This window comes from Hippopotamus amphibius, chromosome 12 (assembly GCF_030028045.1).
Source record: "Hippopotamus amphibius kiboko isolate mHipAmp2 chromosome 12, mHipAmp2.hap2, whole genome shotgun sequence".
NCBI classification, from domain to species: Eukaryota; Metazoa; Chordata; class Mammalia; order Artiodactyla; family Hippopotamidae; genus Hippopotamus; species Hippopotamus amphibius.
The window spans coordinates 38,328,704-38,353,400 of record NC_080197.1 but is presented as its reverse complement, the minus strand read 5'-3'; the positions used below and the strand labels follow the sequence as shown (position 1 = coordinate 38,353,400).

Sequence of the window (24,697 nt, the reverse complement as noted above, 5' to 3'; positions counted from 1 at the left end):
CGTGGGGGTGGGGGGTGCTCAGAAGACCGCGCGGCTGGAGGTGGGGGCTGTCTCGAGGGCTTTGGTCTTCAGTCTGGTTCAGTGGCCGCTGGAGAAGCCTCTCAGGCCTTGTGGAGGGAACAGGCCCTCCCGACGCTCACCTGACTCCCCGATTCTCCCAGCAACAGGCATTGCTTCGAGGTGCTCAGTTCTTTATTCAGGTTTATTCCTAGCTATTCACCCAAGAGGTCATGATGGCCTGGTCCCCGCCTAGTGCTGGGATGATTATTCAGGTGGAAAGATGGCCCTCTGGGCTTTCCTTGTGGGCCTGGGACCTTGGGGCAGTCAGGTGGGAGGGCCCCTCGGGGTTGAGAACCCGAATAATCCCCATCGGAGGACTCACCCCGTCTGTGCAGACCCTGAATCTAGGTGCACAGTGTCAGGGAGACTAGTTTAGGAGGAGATGTGATGTGTTTCATCCAGCCGTGGGGCAGGTCGCTCTCCCATCCCAGCAACGATGGGGCTCTGTCATTCTGCTCTCAGGAGATGCTGTATCTGAGGGGGCGAGGGCCGGAGGGGGGCTGGTGACAGCAGGGATGGAGCTGGGAGGCGGGAGTCAGTGACAGTGGAGGACGGGCACCTCGACGATCCGGAGCCAGGGGACGACCCAGACTTCAGAGTAGCAGCTGAGGGTCTGAAACAAGGCGCTGCCTGAGGGTCCCCCTTCACAGAGGCTGCCCACCCCACCAGGCACCCTCACCCCCTGCAGAGGCGGGTTCCCGGCGCCACTGCCAGGGGGAGGGGCTGTGTGTACACATGCATGTGCTTGTGTGCGTGTGCTTCGTGTGTGCCTGTCTGTGTGCGCACCCACATGTGTGCATGTGTGTTTTCTTTCCTGAAGGATTCTCTCCCTGCCCTAGTCTGAAAAATTTCAAACCTACAGAAAAGTTGAAAGAATAATTCAAAAATATATACTCAACACATGTATTTACAGATTAGCACATTTTGCCACATCTGTTCTCCCTTTGTGTATATAATTTCTGAATTACGTACAAGCTTTTTTTTGCTCTGCCTCCACCCAACACCTGCAGTGTTTACTCCCTGGAGATGTGCCTCTGGGAGCAAGGAGGGCTGGTCGTTTGGGAAGACCTGGGGGGCTGCCTCCCACTCTCCCGTGTCAGGGGTGGGGATGGGAACTGCTTAGGGGTGGGGTCAGGAACCTCACACGTAGAGAAGTGCTGAGGGTGATTCCTGAAGCTGTGGAGGTGGTGGTTGGGGGCGGTGTGAGCAGCGGGGAGGCCAGACCCCTCTTACCCGCTTCAGGGTGTGGTTGGTCTGGAAGTCACAGTCGTCCAGGCTCCTGTGCCCGGTCTTCTTGCAGGTAGTTCTGCCGATGTCCAAGTCCAGCATGAACTTCAGGCCCTTCACTACCTGAGGGGACGGAGGGTGGGCTTGGGTCACTGGGTCTAGGACATGGCGAGACTTGGGGTGAGCTGGGGGCCCACCTTCCTCCCCCCGACTTGGGCACGCATTCCTGCAGGTGATGGGGAGTGAAGACCCTAGTCCTCGGGTCTGGGCCCCTGGAGTCCTGACACTGGCTGCTTCACCTGAGCAGACCACCGTCTGCGGTCGGGAGAGCATCCTCTCTTCGAGAGGGCAGTTGCCAAAGAATAAAGATAATAAAGTTGCCCCCCAGTCCTGTTCCCAGGGGTGACTGTGCTCGTGAGTCAGCATGTGCACACATCCTCGGGGCTTTGGGTCATGCTCCCCAAGGCAGCCCCCCCGTCAGTGACCACAACGCTTGCTGACCGGATGCACTGGGCCCCTGCTTTTTGAGAGTGGCTGTGTTCTTTCACTGTGTCCTGGACCTTCACTGAGCTGTGTTCCCGGGAGCCAGGATGAGCCAGGCCTGGTGCCCCGTGGTGGCCCTGTGGGAGTGGGAGCACCACGCCGCCCGCACAGGGTCGTTGAGAAGTATGGGGGCCTCGCAGGGTCTGACACTCGTGGGGATGGGCCAGTGGTGGGGGGCAGTGTTGCTGAAAGTGCTTAGGGGCCGTGAAGCAGCAGCCTGTGGTCAGCCCTGCAGGCAGGCAGCCCTGAAGGTGGGCAGTGGGGCAGCTTGTGCCCTGTGGTAGTGCCCCCCAGCCTCCCCCGCCACTCGCCGTGCTGCAGCCTCTGCCTGGGAGGAGGCTGGTTTGGTGAGAGATGGCGCTGGTCTTGGTGCCCAACTCTAGGTGGTCAGACCTGGCCACCTCGGACTGTCCTGAGCCCAGACCCCACCTGGATGAGGGCTCTGCTGACGTGTGACTCCCGGAACAGGAAGGCGTCGTTGCTGCAGTTGTTGAAGCTCTCGGCGCTGTGTCTGGCCGCCCTGAGGACGTCTGGGTCATTGGTCTTGATGGTCTTGGGAAATCCTGGTTTTACACCTGAGTTAAGAATCTGGGAACAAAAATCTGGACAAGAAACAGAACCAGACAAGATCATCGCTGTGGCGAGGGGAGGCTTGGTCCAGGGATCACACCTCCTGCCTCTGCTCCCAGGGTGGCGCCCGTCCCGTCCAGCCCTTGCCATTCACCCACCCGGCCTGCTCCCCCCCTCTCCTGGCCGTGCGCCCTCCTGGCCCATCCACCCCTCGCCCCCCAGTGCGTCTGCCCTGCGTCCCCGTGGTTGCCCCAGCTGAGGGCCAGTGCGGTGGGCAGCACAGAGGTGGGTAAGATGTCGTCTGTCCCATCCCTGCCTGCACGGCCTCTTTCAGAACCAGGTTGTTTCCAACAGCTACAGGAGAGCCTGGAGACCCGCCCCGTCCAGGCCCAGACCCGCTGTTAGGATGAGCCCTTGTGTTCAGAGAAGTCACCCCTGGCCTTCGAGGCCACCGTCTGGCTCTGACCCCTCAGCTGGTCCCCAGCAAGTGGCTGTGGGGAAGTGCCCGAAGGCCGTCCTTTGCCCCCAGGACTCTCGACCGAATTTCCCCAGCTGCCAGCTCCCCGCGGCCCCTGTGTGCTGCCTCCTTTGGGGTGTTTCAACAGGTGGGTGGTGGCTTTTCTAGTTGGTGGCTTAGGGGTGACTTGATTTCAAGTTTATGTTTTCAGTTCTGCTGCAGTGGTCACGGACTCCTTGTATATTAAAATCTAAATTGTGGGGGAAGGAGAACGGGAAGAGGGCTTTGGATTGTAGATCACTTCTCTTTACTAAGAATCCCCCAGATTTTCCTGAAATCATCTTGTGCCAGGGGTCACCCGGGGCTGACTCATCCCGCGGTGCCGGCTCGTCTGTTTTCTTTCACTGAGTTGTGTGGAACGTGGTGTCTGTGCCTTGTGCACGGCCCGAGTCAGGGCTCGGCCGCGACCTGGTTGGTGCAGAGGTGCGGAGGGTCCATCGGCCTGCGTTGCCCTGGAAGGTCACTGTGCCTCCCTTGGCCGTGACCTTGGGGAGCACCTGTGGTGCGTTCAGCGGGGGCGGGGTCAGCATGCGGTGGACAGGCCAGAGCCACAGGAAGTGGAGACTTGTGGATGAGCTTCCGGATGTTGCGTGTGGAGAGAAGGGGTCATTGCTGCCCAGGTCCCCTCCTCACGCGGGACTTGCCTGGGACTTCAGACCCGGGGTGCTGGGTGTGGGCCCTGCTGTCTTGAGGACACGTGGTTCCCCAGTTGCGAAGAAATCTCGACTTCTGGGAGGAAAACAGTGATGTGAGGGCTTCCTTCCTCAGGGGCTGGACTGGGGTGTCCTGCTGGGGACAGGGACCCCCCAGTCACGGGGCTGATGGGCTGAGAGGACCTTCACTTGAGAGGAGCTTGGGGTGGGGGTTAGGGCCAGTGGTCCAGGACCCAAGAACCTGGCAGGATGGCCCGTGTGGGGCTGTTTGCCCAGGAGCCCGGGCCGGGGTCAGTCAAGTGTGCTGGGACCTCTCCTGGGGGCCGGCCTGTACGTGGGTCACTGCAGAGGGTGAGACATGGCGGACGCCCAGCTCAGCTCAGCTCAGCTCAGCTCAGTGGGGAGGTCTTGCCAGGGTATCAGTGATCCCATCAGCTCAGAGCGAGGTTTCCGGAGGAGGCCAGTTCCCCTGCCACCTGAGGTCTGTGCGAAGCCCTCCTTAGAACTAGACGTCTGATGCGGCGGTGGGCACACAAGACCCCCACCAGGTGTGAGAACCAGGCTGGCTGCGACCGGCCCTATGCAGCCCAGCCAAGGGGTCTTCTCCCCGTGTGGGTGCAGCAGTGGAGGGGGTGCTGGCAGTGGGCAGAGAAGGTGTGGGCCCGGTCTAGGTAGGGTCTGCGTAGGGCCTGTATCCTGGGCATGACCTGCTGGCGCCCGTGACAGCCTCTATGTAAGGGGGGCTGACACTGCCCGCCCGAGCGGGACCCCCCCTGACAGGTGGGCCCCCGCTGGGTCCCTGGGTCAAGATGCAGCTCTGGACGGCCCTGCAGCCCGCTCAGCTGGCAGGCCTGCTCCACCCCCGTGAGAACTTCCCAGCAGGTGGGGCTGTGGCTGGTCGCCCACAAAGCTCTGTCCCCGGCGTCTCTGAGACTCTCCTTTGCAGTAATCTGGCCCTCACGTGACGTCCCCACAGACTCCGGGCTGGGCTGTGACTGAGGTCTCTGGACACAGCTGCTGGGTGGGTCGGCTGTCTGGGCCCCGAGCCCGTGGCTCCGACTCTGGTGCTGGGAGGCTGCCGGCAGGAAGTCCAGCGTGGTTTTCTGTTTGGAAAACAACTTGATTTCTGCTCGTCAGCATAGTCTGCACAGCAGACGCGAAGGACCAGTTGGTGGACGGTCCAGTCTCCTGTGTGTTTGTGGGTCTATATCCACAACGGTCTATTTTTTATTTGTACAATCGACATATATTGCTTTTTCTGATTATAAGCTTACTTGTTTGGTAGGAAACTTGAAAAATATAGAAAAGTATAACAAAGACATTAGAGCTCACTCTCAGTGTCGCAGAGGTAACCACTGTTGCCTGTTTTTTCAATAAAATATATTAAAATTAATTTCACTTGAACTTCACATGATTATAATAATGAAGTGAAACTAGGTGAGGCCGAACCTCTGATGAATGTCCCTCTGAAACATGTGATGTCAGTTCCTAAGTGATTTCGGTAAAGTTATGAAGAGGTTATAAGAAACTTTGAAGTTGGTTTATTTGTGACTACATTCCCTAAAATATAGGCATCAATTTAATTCAGTGATGCTTCATCAGCAGAGTTGTCTAAACAAGCAATAAAACCCCATTTTTAATTTAAAAAAGTTGAAAAATCAAACCTATTTTCAGAGCGATTCTTCAAGACGTCAACAGGGCAAGGTTGCTTCAGAATAAGCCCAAAACGGGGCTCTCCTTCCGGAAGAAGGCAGGCAGCTGAGGGGTCCTGGGCCCCAGCCAGGTAGCCCCTCCCACCCCCACCAAGGGAGGCCCCCCTGAGGGCTCAGACACCTGCTGTGCTGTCCTCCTCCCACCTCCAAGGGGGCCCATGTCATGTCTACAGGGAGAAAACTGAGGCCTTGAAGGAGTGCAGGGCGGGTTTAAACCTAGGTTCTAAAGCTGGGCTCTTTCTCCCTCAAGAAGTATTTCTCTGATGGGAACTGTGGGCGATACCAGGTTGGGTGGGTGATGCCAGGTTGTGGGGGGACAGGGACGGGGTGGGGACAGTGACCTGGCAGAAGGGGTTTGAGGAGGGAGCTGAGAGTGGATACCAGTTAGAAGGTGCGGAGATGGGCTGGGGAGGAGAGAGCAGAGCACGAGGAAGACCTGACAGTTCTTAGCTAGAGGCTGGGTGTGGGGGCCAGAGGGGGCATCGTGACTCACACTGGTGGCAGGCGGTGGCCTGGTGACGTGGACTGAAAGGATACCCAGGAGGAGAGGTGGTGAGGAGGAACAAAGACTCTGCACCTCACATGCCAGGGAGGGGAGGGGCCGGGCAGTGCAGAGAAGTGAGGTTTCCAAATGAGCCAGACTCCCTCCCTACTCCCCTGCTGGGTGGGGCTGTGGGCTTCGGGCTTCGGGCCAGAAAGGCACAGGGGAGAGGGAGGCGGGCAGACCCCCATGCGGGGTGGGGGCTGAGGAAGGAGAGAAGAGGGCCCCTTACTGCTCTTGGGAGAGAAATAGCTCTTCAGTTGGTCTTTAAAAAATGACTCAGACGGCAAGAGATTTGGCAAGAGATGGGGGGCCAGGGACCTGGGAAGATCAGGGTGACAGTGGGCACTGGGTGGGCTCCGGCTGCCCCCTAGACGCACAGTTGTAACAGCGCCAGGATGAGCACAGCATGCAGGGGCGTGAGGCTTTGGAGGGAGGATGGAGGGAGGACAGCAGAGGCCCAGCCTTCCCCGGGCCTCCAGAGCAGACTCCCTGGGGCCAAGATGGGAGCATCTCTGTCATCTCAGACCTGGGCAGTGGCACTGGCCCCGGGACCGAGAGCGTGGGCAGGAACCCGTGTGGGACCTGCCTCGGGCAGATCCTTCCCACCTGCCCTGACACCACTGGGACCTGCTCCGGGAGTCAGCACGGCCGGGGATCCCACAGGCCTCTGAGTTGCTCGGACCACACCAGTGGGCTCCCCTGCCACCCACTTCTGTGAAATCACCCCAGGCCCCTTCAATACCCACTGATTCAACCTGATTCAAGAAAGTCGAGAAGTCTCTCCTCTCCTGGTGATCAGAATGGGAAGCAAAGCTTCAAGGAAACATTCTGATGTTTCTTGCTGAAAAGTGTAACTTTTCATCTAAATCACAGGTGACTCCTACTCCAGCTCCTGTCCTGCCCAGTCCCCACACCCCCTTCTTCAGAACTGACGCTGGCGCCACTGATGTCGGTGGCCAGGCTCTGCGCTTGCCCTCACCGGGTGGGGCACTCGTTCCCTCCACTAGTGTGTGGGCGCCTCACAAACATCTAGGGCTTCAAGGTAAATCCCCAGTTGAGCAGGCGGAGCCAGGGCTTGGGGGACGTGGTCTGCAGCCCTGTGGGTTGTAACAAAAGTGAACTGTTTCCGTGCAGGTTGAAGAGGATGGACTCTGCCCTTGAATTACCACCAAACACACAGCAAATGTCCCAGGAGAGGACAACAACTCCCTGACCAAGAGCAGCTGGTAAAATGAACCAGTAGTAAATGGTTTTGGTAAATGTCCCTCAACTTGCTTTTCTGGAAAATGAAGACGTGGGACGATGTCGCGTAGGAGACACTGGAGCCTGGGATGCTGGCCAGGCGTCCATGGAAGCCCTGAAGCTGGGGAGGGGCAGGACCTTTTGGGAAGTACCGTCCCTCCGTCCATGCAGCCCTTCCCCGATGAGCTGACACGCAGCCCTGCGGGGAGTTCCTGGTGTGGAAGGTGAAGGGGGCTGCTTGGGCAGCTGGAGCTCCCCACCCCTTCCTGCTTCAGGAGTGTTCTAGGTGTGGCCGGGAGGTGGGGGGACCCGAGAAGGGAACCAGGGTGCCCAGGAGCCGAACACGGGCATCCCTGCTGGAGGCCACCATGTTCCTGGGGGTTTCCTTGGGGTGGCTGCTCCTCTGCCAGCATCATGGGGCCCTTGTGGTGGGCAGGGTCCTGGAGCTCACACTGGGGGGGCTGTGCCCAGAGACTGGGGTGCTGGCACCCACTGCCCACCTGGAGGTTCCTTCAGAGCCTCGCCCCCTTGTGTGACACCAGAACTCAGTGAGCTGGTGGTTGCCCTAAGTTCCATGGGGCCACACCCATCTGGACCCAGCTGTGCTGGGGGGCGGGGCTGAGTAATTAGGAGCCCATCGTCGTGGTGAGAGCTTATGTGTCCCCTTCACAAATGGGATGCTGGTTAGTCCCGGCCTTCCTTAACCCACTGGGACACGCCCAGACTGCATCCCAGCTCTGCCTCTCAAAGGCTGTACAGCCATAGGGAAACTGCTTGACCTCTGTAAGCCTCTGTGTCCTCATCTGTATAATGGGGCGGCGATGGCCCTGACCCCACAGGGTTGTGGTGAAAATACAGGAGACCATCCACAGGAAGGTCCTGTCCATAAAGGGCATGCCATAGTGTCATGATTGTCCAATGTCAAATATGCAAAGTGGCTGCACTGGGAGCTGGGAGGGCAAACGGGTGTCCCCACTGGGAAAAAGAAACCTCAAAGTGCCGAGGGCAGGTCAGTGGCCCCCTCCCCACACAGGTCAGTGTGGGCCTCCCTTGTGGGTGTTCTCTGGGTCCTCCCAGCTCCTGCTGCTGGTGACAATGGCTGGTGGACCCCAGGCCCTGCCCAGGAGGCCTGTGATGGGAAAATGGGCCCCTGTAAGCCTGACTAGGGGGAGTTTTCCAGGAGAGAAGAGAGTCAAGTTGAGAAAGAAGGGCTTTCCATTTTCAACCGAAGGCAAAGTGGCTGAAGAAATCGATGTAGCAATTTCCTAGGTTCTGAAGGGCTTGGGGAGGGAGGCTGCCGGGCTCAGGTCAGTGCACTTCAGCGCCACGGGTTCAGGTGGCGACACTTGGGCCCCCGTCCCCTCACCGTAGAAGGCTCTGGGATCTGTTCTCAGAGGAGGGCTGTGGTTGGGGCAGACTTGGGTCTGGGGCTGAGCTCTCTCTGCTCGACCACCAGACAGGGGCCTACAAGTCTCTCACTCTACCACCAAGGGCCCGAGGCCCTTGCTGTGGCTGTCATCTGTCACATGAAGGAAGCAGCAGAAAAGATCTATGTGGCGTGGTGGCTGCGGCCAGCAGAGGCTCAGGAGCAGGGGTGTGGGCGGGCGGCTGCCCTGCACACCAGGCCCAGGGGGATTGCCTTCTGTGGGCCCCACAGGCAGGCCCCTCCAGGGCCTGAGGGGGCTCAGTGATTTACCCATTTCATAGACGGTGAGACTGAGGCTCAGAGAGGCTCCAGATCCCAAGACCTCTGCATGTGGTTTGGACTCTGGACCCTCCTCCATCTGGGCTTTGGGGCCAAGAGCAGGTCTGACGTGGGAGGGCCAGGCCAGCCAGAGGGGCTGCGGCAGGGGCAGGCCCGTCTCCCACCTCCCTAGGGGGCAGGTGCAGGTGTGGGTTCGATAGGGTTTGGTCCAGCACCAAACCCCAGCAGAGGGAAGGCAGTCCTGCCGGGAAAGGAGGCTAGCGTCCAGCGTTCCCGCTCCCCCCGCCCCGGCCGGGGCCAGGATTCCCCACACAATCCTGTTTCTGCCCCACTTGTTAGGGGAGGAAACGAGGCCGGCAGAAGCAGCTTAGGAAGGCGGGACAGACGGCGGGCCCTTCCCTCAGGCTTTGAGAGGGAGTCACTTCTCTGGTCTGAACGTCCAGCCACTTTCCCAGCCTGGCCTCCTCGGATGGGCACTAAGCAGGCCCAGGAGGACAGACAGTGCCCAGAGGAGAGGCCCCTTAAGGCTTCCTGGTGTGAGCTGAGACAACGGCTGGGAGAGGGGCTGGAGGCAAGGTGTCCCGTCCCTGTGGTCCCCGAGATGGTCCAGGGCCTGAGGCAGTGTCACCCACTCCTGAGGCTGTGACCTTCAGGGACTGAGAGGCTCGGGCTGTCCCCTGGTCACCTGTCTGGGCGCCCCCCTGCCTGGTCATCCGTGGCCAGGCTCCAGCCCCCTTCAAGGAGGGAGGAGGGCAGAGACCAGCTGCTTCCTGGGGGCTTTCTCTCCCACCCGCAGTGCTGGTCACTTCAGCCCCGGCCACCAGCTCCCTTGTGCGTGTGGGGGCAGGTGCTCATGGGCTGTGTGACTGGGCGAGTCGCCTAACCTCTCTGTGCCTTGTTTCCTGGAGTCCAGGCGGCAGCTCCCCTTGTCCACCCTCCCCGGGCTGACCTGGCCGGAAGGATGAAGACTTAGGGTCCCCCAGAGCCAAGTCACAGGGCAGCCTCGGAGGCAGGAAGGATGTACCATCAAACAGAAACAGCCTGACTGCCACCCTGCGCCCTGTCCCCGTGGGAGGGGCCGTGGCGGCCTCCCTTGGGCACCTGCAGACCCTGGGAGTGGTGGGAGACAGAGGCGCTTCCCTGGTCCCCAGGTAGCTCCCCCCCAGTCTCCCTCTCCCCTGAAGCATGCTCCCCACAAAGGCAGCTGCTGAATGTGCCTTGGGATGGGGTTGGGGGTCAAGCTCAGGGCTCCAGGCAGTGGGGAGGCCCCCTCTTACCTTGTGAAGGGTTCCCTGTGGCGCTCAGGACCAGGCCACAGATGGCCAGCAGCGCCCCGGCAGGGTGCATGGCTGTGCGCAGGGCAGTTCTGGGCAGGGGCTCCCGAACCAGCAGCCAGCGAGGTGGTGGGGGAGCCCCGCCCCGCGAACCGCCTGCCTGGGGCGGGGGTGGAGGTTTCTCGCTCTTCACCTCCACATCTTGCGGCTACAAACTCAACCGCTTCCTTTGTAAGAATTTCCAAACAGCGATTATTTGCCGGGGGTGGGGAGGAAGAGGTTAGAGCTGTGAGCAAAACCTCTGCGATCTTCTACCCTTGAAACACATGGAAGAGACGTTGCAGCAGAAAAACGAGCAGGGATTTTCAGAAGCACACGCACTTGGGGTTCCTCCTCCAAAGGGTAGGCTCCTCAGGCCCAGATTCTGGGGTCTGAGTGGCCCCCTGCAGGAGACTGTCCTTCTGCTGGCATGAATGGGCAGCTCTCCCTGGGAAGTGGCAGGAAAACAGGGTGCCGACTGCAGTGCAGAGGATGACCATTGCCAGACCTGGAACCTGGTGAGGAGCAGGGTTTGCTGATGAGTGATTTGATCCTTGGCCCTTTGGCTCAGAGCCGGCCGGCCAAGGAGAGGAAGGAACAGTGTCTGGCCCAGAGGCCCCAGCACCCTGCTCCAGCGCCGTCTGCGAGCCTGGCCCGCGGTTAGGAGTGGGGGCTCTGGAGTCACACGGCCTGAGGCTCTGCTTCTGAACACCTGGGTGACCTTGGGTGGGGGGTCCCCAAGCCTCAGTTCCTCAGGTTGTGCTGAGCGTTTGGGAGTGTCATGAATGTAAACAGCCATTGGGCCTGTGCCCTCCGCCAGGCACAGCTTTGTGCTCATGGCCTTGACCCTGCCGTAGCCCAGGGGCCGGCGGTTGGTCCCTCCGGCCTGTCCTCAGTGCTGTGGGTCATTCCCACGTGCAGAAGCTCTAGGGGTGGGGCAGCTCAGAGCAGTTATGGGACCTGCCCGTCACTGCACCGTCTCCAGGCCTCGGCCCTGTCGTCTGGGAATGTGGGTGACGGTCCACCTTGCTGCCCAGACCTTGGGGAGAGCAGAGGCCCAGAGAGGAGGAGGGAGCTGGGCTGAGAGCAGCGTTTCAGGCCCCCGGGGAAGTGTGCGTGTGTGCACTGTTCCATGTGTCGTGTGAACGTGTGTGCGTCCAGCAGTCTTTGTTTCAGTCTCTACATGTCTGAATGTGACCGCGTGTAAGCATGTTTTTCTGAGTGTGAATGAATGGTGTGATTGTGTTTACACACGTGTGTAAGTCTGTGTGTGTGTGTTCTGTATGTATGTTGTGATGTTGATTTTATGCCTCAACTGGGCCACTGAGGGCCTGGACATTTGGTCAAACATAACCCCACATGCGTCCATGAGGAGTGTTTCCGGAGATCAGTGTTGGAGCCAGTAAACTAAGGCACCCAGCCCTCCCATGTGGTGGGCCTCATCCAAGCAGTTGAAGGCCTGACTAGAACAAAGCCTGAGGAATAAGAATCCTCTCTGTCTGCCTGTCTTCCAGCTGGGACATCGGTCTTCTCCAGGCTTCAGACTCGGACTCGGATTGTCCTGGGTCTGGACTTCTCAGCCTCCTTAATCCCGTGAGCCAGTTCCTCGTGATAAATCTATTTATACACATATGCACACACTCCGCTGCCTCTGTTTGTCTGGAGAAGCCTGACTGATGCATTTGTGCAGGTGTCTGTGCCTGTGTGTACCTGCGGGTGAAAGTGTAGATTACTTGCGAGTCTGTATGTTCATATGTGTGTGTCTCTGTACATGTGTGATTGTGTGTAGGTGTGTATGCGCACTGTTGGCCTGGCTGCTGGGGCTGTGGGCTCCGCATTGAGCCCCCTTCATTCATTCGTGGGTCTGTTCATCACTCACCCCTCCTGCCACCCCATTCCTACTTGAAGTGTGGTCTCCTTCCCAGCGGTGTCAGCACTCCCTGGGCCCTTGATAGAAATGCAGCTTCTTGGGCCCTACCCCTCATCAGGCTATGTGAGTGGGGCCCAGGAATCTGTTTTCACAGACCCTCCAGGAGACTTTTTGTCTCCAAGGTCAAGCGTTTTGGCCCAGAAGGTCACTGGCATGCATGATGTCCTTCTGGCCTCCACGCTGTGCCCACTGCTGGTTGGCCGGAACTGTCCAGTTCTCAGGCTCTCCTCCTCCAGCTGCCCAGCCACACAGCCGAGGAGCAAATGGGACACCTGAGCCGTCCTGCTGCTGCTAGGTCCTGAGCTTCTTGCCTTGTGTGGCCTGTCTTGGCCACGGCCAGGCCCAGAGAGCCCGGGGCTCTGCCAGCAGTGTTGCTGCTTTAGTTCTGATGATAGCGGCGGTGATGGTGAGAGGGCATGTTCCGGCACTTGCTGTGTGCCGGGCCCTTTTCTCAGCTGTTTCTTTAATCCCCACACCATTTGACAGTCAAAGAATCTGAGGCACAAGGCGGTGAGAAGTTGTGGGAAGTTCTGCAGAGCTGGGGCCCAGGCCTGGCAGTGTGGTCCCGGCAGCTGTCCTGCACCCCCCGCCCGTCCCCCTCCTCAGCCCAGGGTTCCAAGCCTCGGGCTGTCCGTGCCGGCCCTGGGGGCACTGGGCAGCCTGCAGATGCCAGCTTGGTAATGGGGGTCCCTGATGGTGGCCCGAGCAAGCTGATGTCCCATCCAGCACGACTGTTAGCAAAAGCATCACCGAGCCCCGCAGAGCAGGAGTGCGGGGGCCTTGGGAGGAGTCTGGGGCTGTGTGTGTGTGACTTTTGTGCACCCAATGCACAGAAGAAACACAAAAACCGGCTGTCCCTGGAGAGGATTATCCGATGGGCTTCTGACACCTTATGTCCCTAGTCTATTTTCTAAACTCCGTGGTGGTTGTCTGAGTGGAGGGGCAGGAGCTCGGTTTTTGGTCTGGAAAGAGCTGCTGGGTGGTGAAGACTTTGTTCACATGGTGGCGCTGTGACCCAAGAAACAAACAGGTCTCCCCCAGCTTTTCCTAGGCTCAGGGCTGGGGGCTTCCTCCTCTGCTCTGGGACCCCCTGCTTCTGTCCCCTTGTCTGCTATATTGGTGACGAATTTCAGCAGCCCTGGGCCCTCTCTGGGGAAATGCAGTTTTCAGCAGGGATGGGAGGGACCCTGCAAATCTACCCTCTGGGAGCTTTTCATACTCCCAGCTGGGCTTCTTCCTGGGGGATCTTGGTGCTTGTGGGAGCAGCACTGCCCACAACCACCCATCATGATTGCATATCCTATACGTGGGGAGCTGCATGTGTGGGTATGGCCATCTTCACAAGGTCTGGAATGTCCCTGGGAAGATTCATGGGCCGGAACCTGGAATCACCTTGTATCACCTTAAGATGCTGATGCCATGTCTGGACTTGATCTCAGTGGGGCTGTCAGTGTGGTGGCTCCTGGAGCAGCAGGTAACAACCCCCTGGATCAAACCCATCCTGAAGCTCATGTGCTGCTAGATTTTCCAGTTATGAATTCCCAAGTCTCTATTCCTTAAGACCATTCTAGTAGGATTTTCCAGGTTTGTTTCCCTTTTTCTCAGCATAAAAAGCCCCAGCTGACAGCTGGGAAACAGGTTTGTGTCTGGGGCAGTAGCAGGGGTATGTGCTTGCCAGTGGCCAGCAAATTGGAAGAGCAGAGAAGTTGGTAATATTGTTGACCAGGGGAACTGAGAACCTTTCCAGTGGTGACGGGAGCCTGATCCACAGGCAAAGCTGAACTTAGGTGCCACAGGCACAGTGGGGCTTGGTTCGTGGACACTGTACACAACCTACCTTACCTGTTCAGTGCTGTGGTTTCAATCCAGAGGTCACTTAAATGCTTGGCCTGGCTTCTGACACCCATTAACTAAGGTGGCCAGTTAAAATACAGGGCACCCAAAACTTGAATTTCAGAGAAACAACAAATAAATTTTTAGTTTAAATATATCCTAAATATTGCATGGGGTGTACTTATACTAAAATCATTCATTCTCTAAAGGTCAAAGTCTCTGCTTTTTTATGTGCTTAACCTGGCAGCCCTACTTTTGCTTGGCCTTGTGACCTGGGTGGAAGGACAGAGTTGCCAGCTCTTTACACGTGATTCTTCTGTGTGGAGCAGGGGGCTCTCAGCTCAGGGCCCCGTGGGTCAGCCTGGTCAGCCGACCACACCAGCCAGCCCTGGGTCCAGGTTTGGAGCAGCACCTGGTATGATGGGACAGGATGGGACTTGATTCTACTGCTCCTCTCACCCTTAAGCTTTGTGGGTAAGAAGTGACCTCAGGGGCTCTGGTACTTGCTCTCCTGTGTGGGGTGGACACTACCGCTTGCCAGGGGGCTCCGTGAGGTCTGAGCTGCCCGGCATCCTGCTGTGTCATCCCAACAGTGACTCATGACATGACATTGCTTAGGAGAGTTCTGAAGGAGGCAGCGGCCTGTCACGGAGACCGGAGCTCGGCCTGCACAGCTGTCGGTACTGCCCTGAGGGTGGCCAAGGCCCAGGCCTGGGACCAGGGCAGTCACCTGGAGGAGCTGAGGGCACAGCTGCCCACTCTGCTGACTGCTTGGTGGGCACGGGGCACCACCGGCCCCATGGCAGGACCTTGGCGCTCATTCTCCAGCCTCGGGGAGGGTCATGCCCTTTCCCAGGAGCAGCCTAAACTCCTGGGCTCCAGGCAGGACCTCACTGCAGGCCCATCGCTGCTCCAGAGTTCTGGCTGCCCTCCTGCCCCAGCAGGGCCCCCCACTCTCCCAGCATCGTGTTGTTTGCTCCCCAGGGACTCATCCCTACTGTCTCCACAGAGGGATATTTAAGTTGGGCTCCTACGACTGGGTAGGAGTTTTCTTGGCAGGAAAAGAGGGGGTGAAAGCAGAGGGACCATGGTGAGCAGAGGCTGGCGGGTGTCGGGCTCCTTGTCAGCACAGCTGTGCTGCTGCTTGTGGTTGCACCTGGGGACAGAGGAGGCCGGCCCAGCCTCATCATGGGCTGGCCTCCTCTGGAGGTCTGGACCTTTGGGTCATTCTTGGGGCCACATTATGCTAGGAAGGTTTGCTCGAGGGGAGCAAGTGGTGGTGTTAACAGTGAACTTGGCTCTGCAGCCATCAGCCAGGCCCTTGTCCACTGGCTGTTTAAGCCTCACTCTGCAGAACAGTGGCAGCAGGGTGACCTATGACCTGGCATTGGGAGAGCCAAGGGCTGTGTGCAGACTTAGATCTGTGTCCACCTGCAGCGCCCCAACCTGCCTGCTGAGTTTCCACCATGGGCTGCATTCCCTTCAAGTGGGTTTTACATCCAAGGGCTGTCGGGATCTGGAGTTGGGATTCTGGGAACTCCTGGAAAGGCTGGGACTGCAGGACGAGGAGGAAAAGGCTCAGGGCAAGATGCTGGGTGCTGGAGCCTGGTGCGGCCCCAGAATAGTGACATGGGGCTGCCGACCGCCAAGGGGAGGCGGCTCTCTGACCTGTCTTCCCCCTTCACATCTTTCTTTCTGACCAAATCCCCATTCTCTGCTCTTAAGAAATCATGTGATTACATTTAGCCCGCTGCCCCCTTATTCCAGGTAATCCCTCCACCTCAAGGTCCTCATCTCATCTGCAGAGTCCCTTTTCACTGAAAAGTACCATAGTCACAGGTTTCAGGCTTAGGATGTGGGCATCTCTGGGGCCATTGTTGTGTTGCCTCCAGGGTGTATCAGGAAGAGGAGGACCCCCTGCTGGACCTGAGACAGGGCGTCCTTGTGACTCTGCTAGGTGGCGGGCTGAGAGCTGGTGAGGCGTCTGGGGCCCTTGGCTCAGCTGACTCACAGGCCACTTACCTTCCTCCTCCTCCTTGGGAAGGCCTCACGCTGAGCTCCCCCGCCCCACCTCCCTGGCCAGACCTGAAACAATGGTTGGAGCACTTGGCATATGGGGGGGGGGGGGTCCCAGTGAGACACATGCACTTGTGACAATGGCCAGATCACACATGACCATGACACCTTGCCCACTCCTTGCTGTACCCGTCCAGGAAACCAGACCACAGCCTCTGCTGCATTCAGCCCAACAGTCAAGCTTGGTCAGGAACTGTCAACTTCCCTAATTTTTGTCCCTGTGTCCAACTTAGCATCGCCCAGAGAAGAAAGCTGAATGTGCCCCCAGCCAGGCCCCTGGGATGCCCCACTTCTAGTTGCCCACCTCCAGCATCCCCCTGCCAACCTGAAACCTTCCCTGCGCCCCTCCTTGGCCTGCATGCCTGTCTCTGTCACTTGCGAGTGGCCGAGTTCCCTTGCTATAACAGGCTCTGAATAGGGGAGGTAGCTTTTGCTTGTTCTCATCTGGGTGGTCCTTGTTTATTTCCATGCCAGGAGACGTGGGTGGGGAGTGGGGCAGGGATACAGCCTGTACTGGCTGGCTAATGCACAGGTTCTTGCTGGGCAGCATGGGGGGCTCAGAGCCGGGCCCCTGGAGGGTGAGGAGATGCTGGGCAGTGGGCTGAAGGCGGCCTCCAGGTGGCTGAAGAGAGCCATCAGAGACGGCACTCACAGTGTCCCTCCAGCAGCATGGCCGCCCTGCCAGGCCCTGCGATGTGGGCAGGGTGCTGAGAGCACCTGCCTCTGGGCACCAGAAGCTTCCACGTGGGGTGTTGGTTCCTACGGGGGCCACTCATCAGAATAGCCCTGCAATTTGGTAAAAATTGCAGACTCTTCCTCAGTGAACCCCTGCTCTGTGGATCTGGGTATGGGGCTGGGAATGAGCATCTTCAAAGCTCCCGGGGGGTCCAGCTAGACCTTGGAGCATAGCTGAGTCTCCAGGAGAGCTCAGCTCAGACAGACACACCGCCCACCCCACGACCCAGGTTTGTCTTCCTCCCTGCATCCTTTTTATATCACGGAATGATCATGGATTTAAATGGATGAAGATGGCTTCTCTGCCTTGGTCCCCCTCGGCATTTGATGATCCATTGATTACCTTAATTAGGCACCTGGGTGTACCTTCTTGGGGTGTCTGTAACTCTTGGGCCTCGTTCATTTGGCTCCATGCTGTCATGAATAAAACATTTCACTGGCTTTCCTTCTGCCGTTAGTTTCCATAGCCAGATTGTAATTTCCTGACCCCAAGTTGTGCAGTGGGCTAGGGTTGGTTTCACCACCTCCCTTGACTTTGTCCCATCCTTAGTGACTTTTTAATTGTGCAGGTGAATCTGCTGAGGTGTTTACCCTCCCAACACCCTGAACTAGCCTGACCTGGGGCTCGCTGGACTTATACGTCGTGTGTGTGGTGGGTGCAAGTGTCATAGAACCACGAATCCAGGGTCAAAGGGACGGTCATGAAACTTGGTTCTCACTTGATTTCTTCTGTAACATTTTAGTAGAAAAATTTTCAAGCTTTTTCAGAAAAGTTGAATGAATTGTTCCGTGGACACTCACATGCCACCCCCTAGATGCCACAGTTAACTTTTTCCACACTGGCTCTACCCATCTGTCATCCATCCATTCACCCATCCACCATCCGTCCATCCATCCATATCCATCCCATCATCCATCAGGCTGTCATCCATCCACACATCATCCATCATCCATCCATCTGTCCATCATCCATCCATCCATCCATCCATCCATTATCCATCCATCCATCCATCCATTATCCACTCACCCATCCATCATCCATCCATCCATCACCCATTCACCCATCCATCACCCATCATCCATCCACCCATCATCCCTCAGTTCCTCTTGCTATTTTTGCACATTAATTACAAAGTAGCTGTACTTCAGTTGATGTTGAATTCCAGGGACCCCATCCTGTCCAGTGACTGCATGACCTCAGTTTAAATTCCCCGGAGATGGGAAACGGGCTCCCTGCTGCAGCCCAGTTCCATAGCTCCAGCTGAACCAGGTCCCCTTCTGTGCCAGGGGCCTAGTGACAGGCTCCCTTTCTCCCAGGTGTGACTCTTCAAAAGAAGGCATTGAAGGGAAGCAGGAGCCAGAACCCGTGGGGTTGTTAGAGCCTGGGGCTGGGCCGCTCCCGGTCTCTGGTCCGTGCCCTCTGGTTGTTAGACCTGGAACATGTGGGTCTAACAAGCCTGCAGGTGAGGCTAATGCAATCCATCCAGGCTCCACTTTGGGAACTGGTGGTTTAAGCTTGCATAGCTCCTTGGAAGTCCAATTACCCCTAAAATAACTGCTTAGCCAGAGTCTTGGGTGTACTTTCAGAATAGGTATGGAAACATGCTTCAGGCCCGAGGGTGCTACAGTCTTTACCCCCAAGGGAGGCCAGGCCAGCCCCTCTCTGGGCCATGGATATGTCTGACTGCTGGCTGTGGGGCAGGTGCCTTCAGGGCAGCAAGTTGCTCCTGTTCTAGGTATGTTACCTCTACAGGCTGCGTGTCTCTGCAGGTCTGCCTCTGGCCACCCCAGCGGCCTCTCTGTGGCTCTCCTCACTGCCTGGGTGTCCATGGCTCCACTGACCAACAGGGGATGGGGTCCTGGCTGAGTGCCTGGAGAGAGGCGTCATCATTCGACTGGGATGGGCTGCAGTACCAATCACATTTCTTTGCTTAATTTATTTCATCACCACCCAAAGTAAAATGTGCTGTAAGAAAGCAAGTGTATGTCTCTGAGAACACCTTTGCCTGCTTCTGTAGACCGCAGAATGCTCTCGTTCACACTCTGCTGTTGCAAATTAAGTCATTAAAGACAGAGGAAAACTTAGTGTTAATTGCTGATGGCTTATTAGTACCTACGTGGATGGCCAGACTGGGGATGCATGTGAATTTCATTAATTTCTCCAGGCTTTGGGGGTTTGGCTTGAACTCAAAGGCCCTCCCTGAGCGAACTCTTGTAAAATCTTTAATTAACTCTTGCCAGTGTCAATATGTTTTATTACCTTCCGCAACCCACAGGCTCCCTGGTGACTAATTTACTCGGATGTTCCTGGCCGCCGTCATGAAGGCCGGCGCTCTGAGCCAACGGGAGTGGATTGAATCACTTTATGGGCTCCAGCTCAACAGCAGTGCCTCTCCGTCAGACCTGATAAAGGGGGGTGGTGTTCTGCTCTGGGGAGTCAGAACTTGCTGCATCAGAAACCTAGAAACTGAGCTTGGACTGACATAGGCACACTACTATAAATAGATAACTAATAAGGACCTACTCTATAGCACAAGGAATGCTACTCAATACTCTGTATTCACCTATATGGGAAAAGAATCTAAAAAAGAGTGGATATATGTATATGTATAACTGAATCACTTTACTGTACAGGAAATACTAACAAAACATTGTAAATCAACTACAGTCCAATAAAAATTAAAAAAAAAAAAAAAAAGAAACCGAGGGGCTGAGCTTGGAGATATGACCTTGGCCATGCTCTTGAAAGTGACATGGTGCCTGGGACTCAAGTTCGGGTCCTGACTTTCGCTTGGAAGCTGTATGGTGAAGGGCAAGTAACCCCTACCTCGGGCTTCCTTTCCCTCCATCTGAAGGTGAGGGCAGGAATCTTGCCCCAGACGGCCAGGTACAGGGGCATCTTCATGGCCACAGGTGTATATGGAACCCCTGACTTCCACTGGCTCTGTGGTCTGGAGTCTGAGGCTGCCTGGCCTCTTGGGGTGGAAGCTGGGGGGCAGACGTTGTCAGTGTGTGGCCCCTTCAGCAGCTACCAGCCACATTCCGTCCACACCTGCAGCCCCTGCCTCTCTGCCCACAGGACCAGAAGGGCTGGGGGAAGACAAGCCCAACCTCATCATGACTCCTGGAGGTAGAGAGGGGAGGTCTGCCCAAGGTGGGGAACCCCAGCCTGCGTGCCTGTATCCCTGTGACCCTGGCCTCTCCTTGGCTTCAAATCCAAACTCATCCAAACGTTGATCTTTGAGGCTTGCTACTTTAATTTGATTGGGGTAACATTTTCATGCAGTGAATGTAAGATCGTAAGCAGATGATTCCATGAGCTTCCTCAGATGCATGCACGTGGGTACAGAGTCCTGGGTTTCCTGCGTCCCAGCACCAGTCCGCCGGCTCCCCAGGCACCGTGTTCTGATTTGGTCCTCAGAGACTGGCCTGGCCAACTTGAGCTCCTTTCCCGTCCCCCTTCTTTTGTGTCACGTTACATCCCTGGGGTTGAACCTTGTGTGGTTCGTGTGTCAGCATCCTTTCCTTTTACTGAGGAGTAAGGTTCCTGTCTGGGTGTCCATTACTTGTTGATGTGTGTTACATTTTCTCCAGGTTTTGGTCATCATGAAAAATGCTGCTATAAACGTTCTTGCACAATTCCCTTGTGTGAATGTTGTTTCCATTTCTCTTTAGGGGGTAGGTTGAGTTGTTAGGTAAGTGTGTGTTCAATTTCATGAGAAACTGCCAGGCTGTTTTCCAGAGCAGCTGGACCATTCTTCACCTCCAGCAGCAGTGCTATCAGCACTTGATACTGTCACCCCTGAACGTTAGGCTTAGTGGCAGGTGCACAATGGCACCTCCTTGAGATTCTCATTTGCATTTTCCTGAAAACTGATGGTGTTGGGCTTCTTCTCATATACTTATTGGACAACTATCTCATTTTGTGAAGTATTTGTTCATATTTTTTGCTCATTTTTAAATTGGCATGTCTTCTTATTGATTTGTACTTTATATCTTCTGGGTAGTAATCAATGGTCAGGTATACACATTACACAAGTTTCTCCTGGTGTGGGGGTTGTCTTCATGAGCAGAGGTTTTCATTTTGATGAGTGCTTTCTACTTTTGTAATTGACTCTCTGAGCTGGGATTGTAACTTTAGTTTTTTTTAATTAAAAAATTTAATTATTCCCTAAAATATGACACAAATGAACCTATGAAACAAACAGAATCATGGACATAGAGAACAGACTGGTGGTTGCCAAGGGGGAGGGGTTGAGATGGAGTGGGAGGTTGGGGTTAGCAGACGCAAACTATTATATATAGGATGGAAAAACAACAAGGCCCTAGTGTATAGCACAGGGAACTATATTCGACATCCTGTGATAAACCGTAATGGAAAAGAATATAAAAAAAGAATGTATATATAACTGAATCACTTTGCTGTACAGCAGTAGTTAACACAACATTGTAAATCAACTATACTTCAATTAAAAAAGTAAAAAAAATTTCATGAGTCCCACGATACACCCCCCGCTCACCCCAAGGTCACCAGCATTGGCATTTTCATGTGTAACCTGCCTCATCTTTCTCCACGCTGCAGACACACGCACACACGTGAGCCTGCCCTTTTCCCACTTGGATGGGCCTGTGCTCCACGCTCAGGGACTGTCCTGCTCACTTCACAGCACGGTGGTTCATCCATGGAAGCAGCACACGTGGAGATCTGGCATGTTCTTTTCTGTTGCCACCTGTTATTCCAGAGAATGGGTGTGCCACAGTTTATTTAACTCCACTTTTTAAAGACTTTTATCTTTTTATTTTGCTGGGAATTCAGGTTGTTTTCCAGTTTCTTCCTGCCTCAAACAGTGCTGGGAGCTGAGCACACAGCAGTCACATGACCCCACTGTGTCACAGGCCTCGGAAGCTGTTGCTTTTTTACTGTGGGATAAGTTCCCAGGGCGAGATCATTGTCGAGTCGTTGGGTGTGTGGTTCTGAGACTTGACACGTCTGGCAGATTCTTCCTGCAAAGGCTGTAGGAATTCATAGCAGTGCCCATCCGCAAGCACTGGCTGTTGTCACTTAACGTGTCAGTCTGATGGGTGATGACACTTTTACTCATATCACTGCAGCCCAATTGTGCTTTTCTATGAACTCATCTTAAAAACTGATCTGCACAGATTATCTATAGACTTCTTTTCTGCTCATACGTGTTCTTTTTCTCTCTTTCTCCCCATTTTCTCTTCAACACTCTCTCTTGCTCTCTACCATGTCCTTCTCAAATGACATGTTTCCAAACATCTCTCAAACAATTCCTGGGAGCTCTTTGGTTCTCATTCAGCAGTTTCCCATCTTTTGAAATGGTTGCGACTCTCCCCACGTGTTTTCCTCCAAGCTCGCGTCCTGCTAACAGGCCTTGTGGCTGCTTAAGCTCCCTGGGAATCCGGTGTGGAGCTTCTGGGGAAGACTTTGATCATGGCCGGCTTTATAGGAACCGTCTCAATTTTGTAATTCTGTCCTAGTGTTCTGAACGCAGTTTCTTTCTTTCTTTCTTTTTTAAGAACTTTTATTGAGATACAGTAAACAGACAATAAACAGCATATATTTAGAGTATACAACTTGGTATCCCAATCTCCCAGTTCATTCCCCCCCCAACCCTCCCCACTTTCCCCACTTGGTGTCCATATGTTTGTTCTCTACATTTGTATCTCTATTTCTGCCTTGCAAACTGGTTGATTTGTACCATTTCTCTATAGTCCACATATATGTGTTAATATACGGTATTTGTTTTTCTCTTTCTGACTCACTTCACTCTGTATGACAGTCTCTAGGTCCATCCATGTCTCTACAAATGTCCCAGTTTCATTGCTTTTTACAGCTGAGTAATATTCCCTTGTATGTATGTACCACATCTTCTTTATCCATTCATCTGTTGATGGACATTTAGGTTGCTTCCATGTCCTGGCTATTGTAAATAGTGCTACAGTGAACACTGGAGTGATTTCAATTTTCTTGAATTTACCAAGGCTTGTTTTATGACCCAAAATGTGATCTATGCTGGAGAATGTTCCATGTGCACTTGAGAAGAACGTGTAATTTGCTGTTTTTGGATGTATTGTCCTGTAGATATCTATTAAATCAAGCTGATTTATTGTGTCATTTAAAGCTTGTGTTTCCTTATTAATTTTCTGTGTGGATGATCTGTCCATTGGTGTAAGGGGGTGTTAAAGTCCCCCACTGTGATTGTGTTACTGTCGATTTCTTCTTTCATAGTTGTTAGCATTTGCCTTATGTATTGAGGTGTTTCCTATATTGGGTGCATATATATTTATAATTGTTATCACCTCTTCTTGGATGGATCCCTCTATCTTTATGTAGTGTCCTTTCTTGTCTCTTGTAACATTTTTTATTTTAAAGTCTTTTTTATCTGATATGAGTATCACTACTCCAGCTTTCTTTTGATTTCCATTTGCATGGAATATCTTTTTCCATCCCCTCACTTTCAGTCTGTATGTGTCCCTAGGTCTGAAGTGGGTCTCTTAGAGACAGCATATATGTGGGTCTTGTTTTTGTATCCATTCAGCCAGTCTGTGTCTTTTGGTTGGTGCATTTAGTCCATTTGCATTCAAGGTAATTATTGATAGGTATGTTCCTATTACCATTTTCTTAATTGTTTTGTTTTAGTTTTTGTAGGTCCTTTTCTTCTCTTATGTTTCCCACTTAGAGAAGTCCCTTTTGCATTTGTTGTAGGGCTGGTTTGGTGGTGCTGAATTCTCTTAGCTGTTGCTTATCTGTAAAGCTTTCAATTTTTCTGTCGAATCTGAATGAGATCCTTGCTGGGTAGAGTATTCTTGGTTGTAGGTTCTTCCCTTTCATCACTTGAAAAATATCATGCCACTCCCTTCTGGCTTGCAGAGTTTCTGCTGAGAAATCAGCTGTTAACCTTATGGGGGTTCCCCTGTATGTTATTTGTTGTTTTTCCCTTGTTGCTTTTAATAATGTTTCTTTGTCCTTAATTTTTGTCAGTTTGACTACTACATGTCTTGGCATGTTTCTCCTTGGGTTTATCCTACCTCGGACTCTCTGTGCTTCCTGGACTTGGGTAGCTATTTTCTTTCCCATGTTAGGGAAGTTTTCAACTATAATCTCTTCCAATATTTTCTCAAGTCCTTTCTCTCTTTCTCCTTCTGGGACCCCTACAATGTGAATGTTGGTGCATTTAACATTGTCCCAGAGTTCTCTTAGGCTGTCTTCCGTTCTTTTCATTCTTTTTTCCTTATTCTTTTCCACATCAGTGATTATCACCATTCTGTCTTCCAGGTCACTTATTCGCCCCTCTGCCTCAGTTAATCTGCTATTGGTTCCTTCTAGTGTATTGTTCATTTCCGTTATTGTGTTGCATATCTCTGTTTGTTTGTTCTTTAATTCTTCTAGGTCTTTGGTAAACTTTTTGATCTTTACAGTCCAGTCTTTTTTCGAAGTCCTGGATCATCTTCACCATCATTATTCTGAATTCTTTTTCTGTAAGGGTGCCTATCTCCTCTTCATTTAGTTGTTTTTCTGGGGTTTTATCCTGTCCCTTCATCTGGTACAAAGTCCTCTGCTTTTTCATTTTCTCTGTCTTTCCGTGGCTGTGGTTTTCAATTCCATAAGATGAAATACTGCTGATCCTGCTTGATACTGCTGTCTGCCCTCTTGTGGAGGAAGCTATCTAGGAGGCTCCTGGGTGCTTCCTGATGGGAGGGACTGATGGTGGGTAGGGCTGGGTGGGCGGAGCTCAGTAAGACTTTAATCTGCTTATCTGCCAGTGGGTGGGACTGTGTTCCCACCTTGTTGGTTGTTTGGCCTGAGGCAACCTAGCACTGGAGCTTACAGGCTCTTTGGTGGGCTAATGGCAGACTCTGGGAGGGCTCACGCCAATGACTGCTTCCCGAAACCTCTGCTGCCAGTGCCCCTGTCTCCTCAGTGAGCCACAGCTGCCCCCCACCTCTGCAAGCAAGCCTCCAACACCAGTAGGTAGGTCTGGTTCAGTCTTCTATGGGGTCACTGCTCCTTCC

At 54.4% G+C, this 24,697-nt stretch overlaps 2 protein-coding genes across 3 annotated transcripts in view; one reads left to right on the top strand and one right to left on the bottom strand.

The window, feature by feature from the left end:
• APMAP (adipocyte plasma membrane associated protein) overlaps positions 1–7,884 on the top strand; it is a 38,092-nt gene extending 30,208 nt beyond the window's left edge. Inside the window, exons 10-11 of one of the 2 annotated variants that reach the window (XR_009048369.1) lie at positions 6,700–6,868; positions 6,961–7,884. The gene's annotated coding sequence lies outside the window, so the exon portion shown is untranslated. The remainder of the gene's footprint in view (positions 1–6,699; positions 6,869–6,960) is intronic. The other variant, XM_057701530.1, reaches the window with a different exon arrangement.
• On the bottom strand, positions 181–10,136 carry CST7 (cystatin F). The gene is made up of 4 exons (XM_057701532.1): positions 10,051–10,136; positions 2,260–2,432; positions 1,294–1,410; positions 181–673 (listed from the first exon to the last, which is right to left on the bottom strand). The coding sequence occupies exons 1-4, from the start codon at positions 10,118–10,120 to the stop codon at positions 596–598; spliced, it is 438 nt and encodes a 145-aa protein (XP_057557515.1). The 5' UTR covers positions 10,121–10,136; the 3' UTR covers positions 181–595.
• Positions 10,137–24,697: the final 14,561 nt, after the last annotated feature.

Excerpts from the sequence above, each read along its gene's own strand:
- CST7 (XM_057701532.1), bottom strand. The coding sequence starts at position 10,120 with ATGCACCCTGCCGGGGCGCTGCTGGCCATCTGTGGCCTGGTCCTGAGC. Across the intron at positions 1,411-2,259 it reads TCAGCAGAGCCCTCATCCAG|GTAGTGAAGGGCCTGAAGTT; the intron begins GTGGGGTCTGGG and ends CCGTCCCCTCAG. Across the intron at positions 674-1,293 it reads CCAACCACACCCTGAAGCGG|ACCCTCAGCTGCTACTCTGA; the intron begins GTAAGAGGGGTC and ends GCCTTGTTTCAG.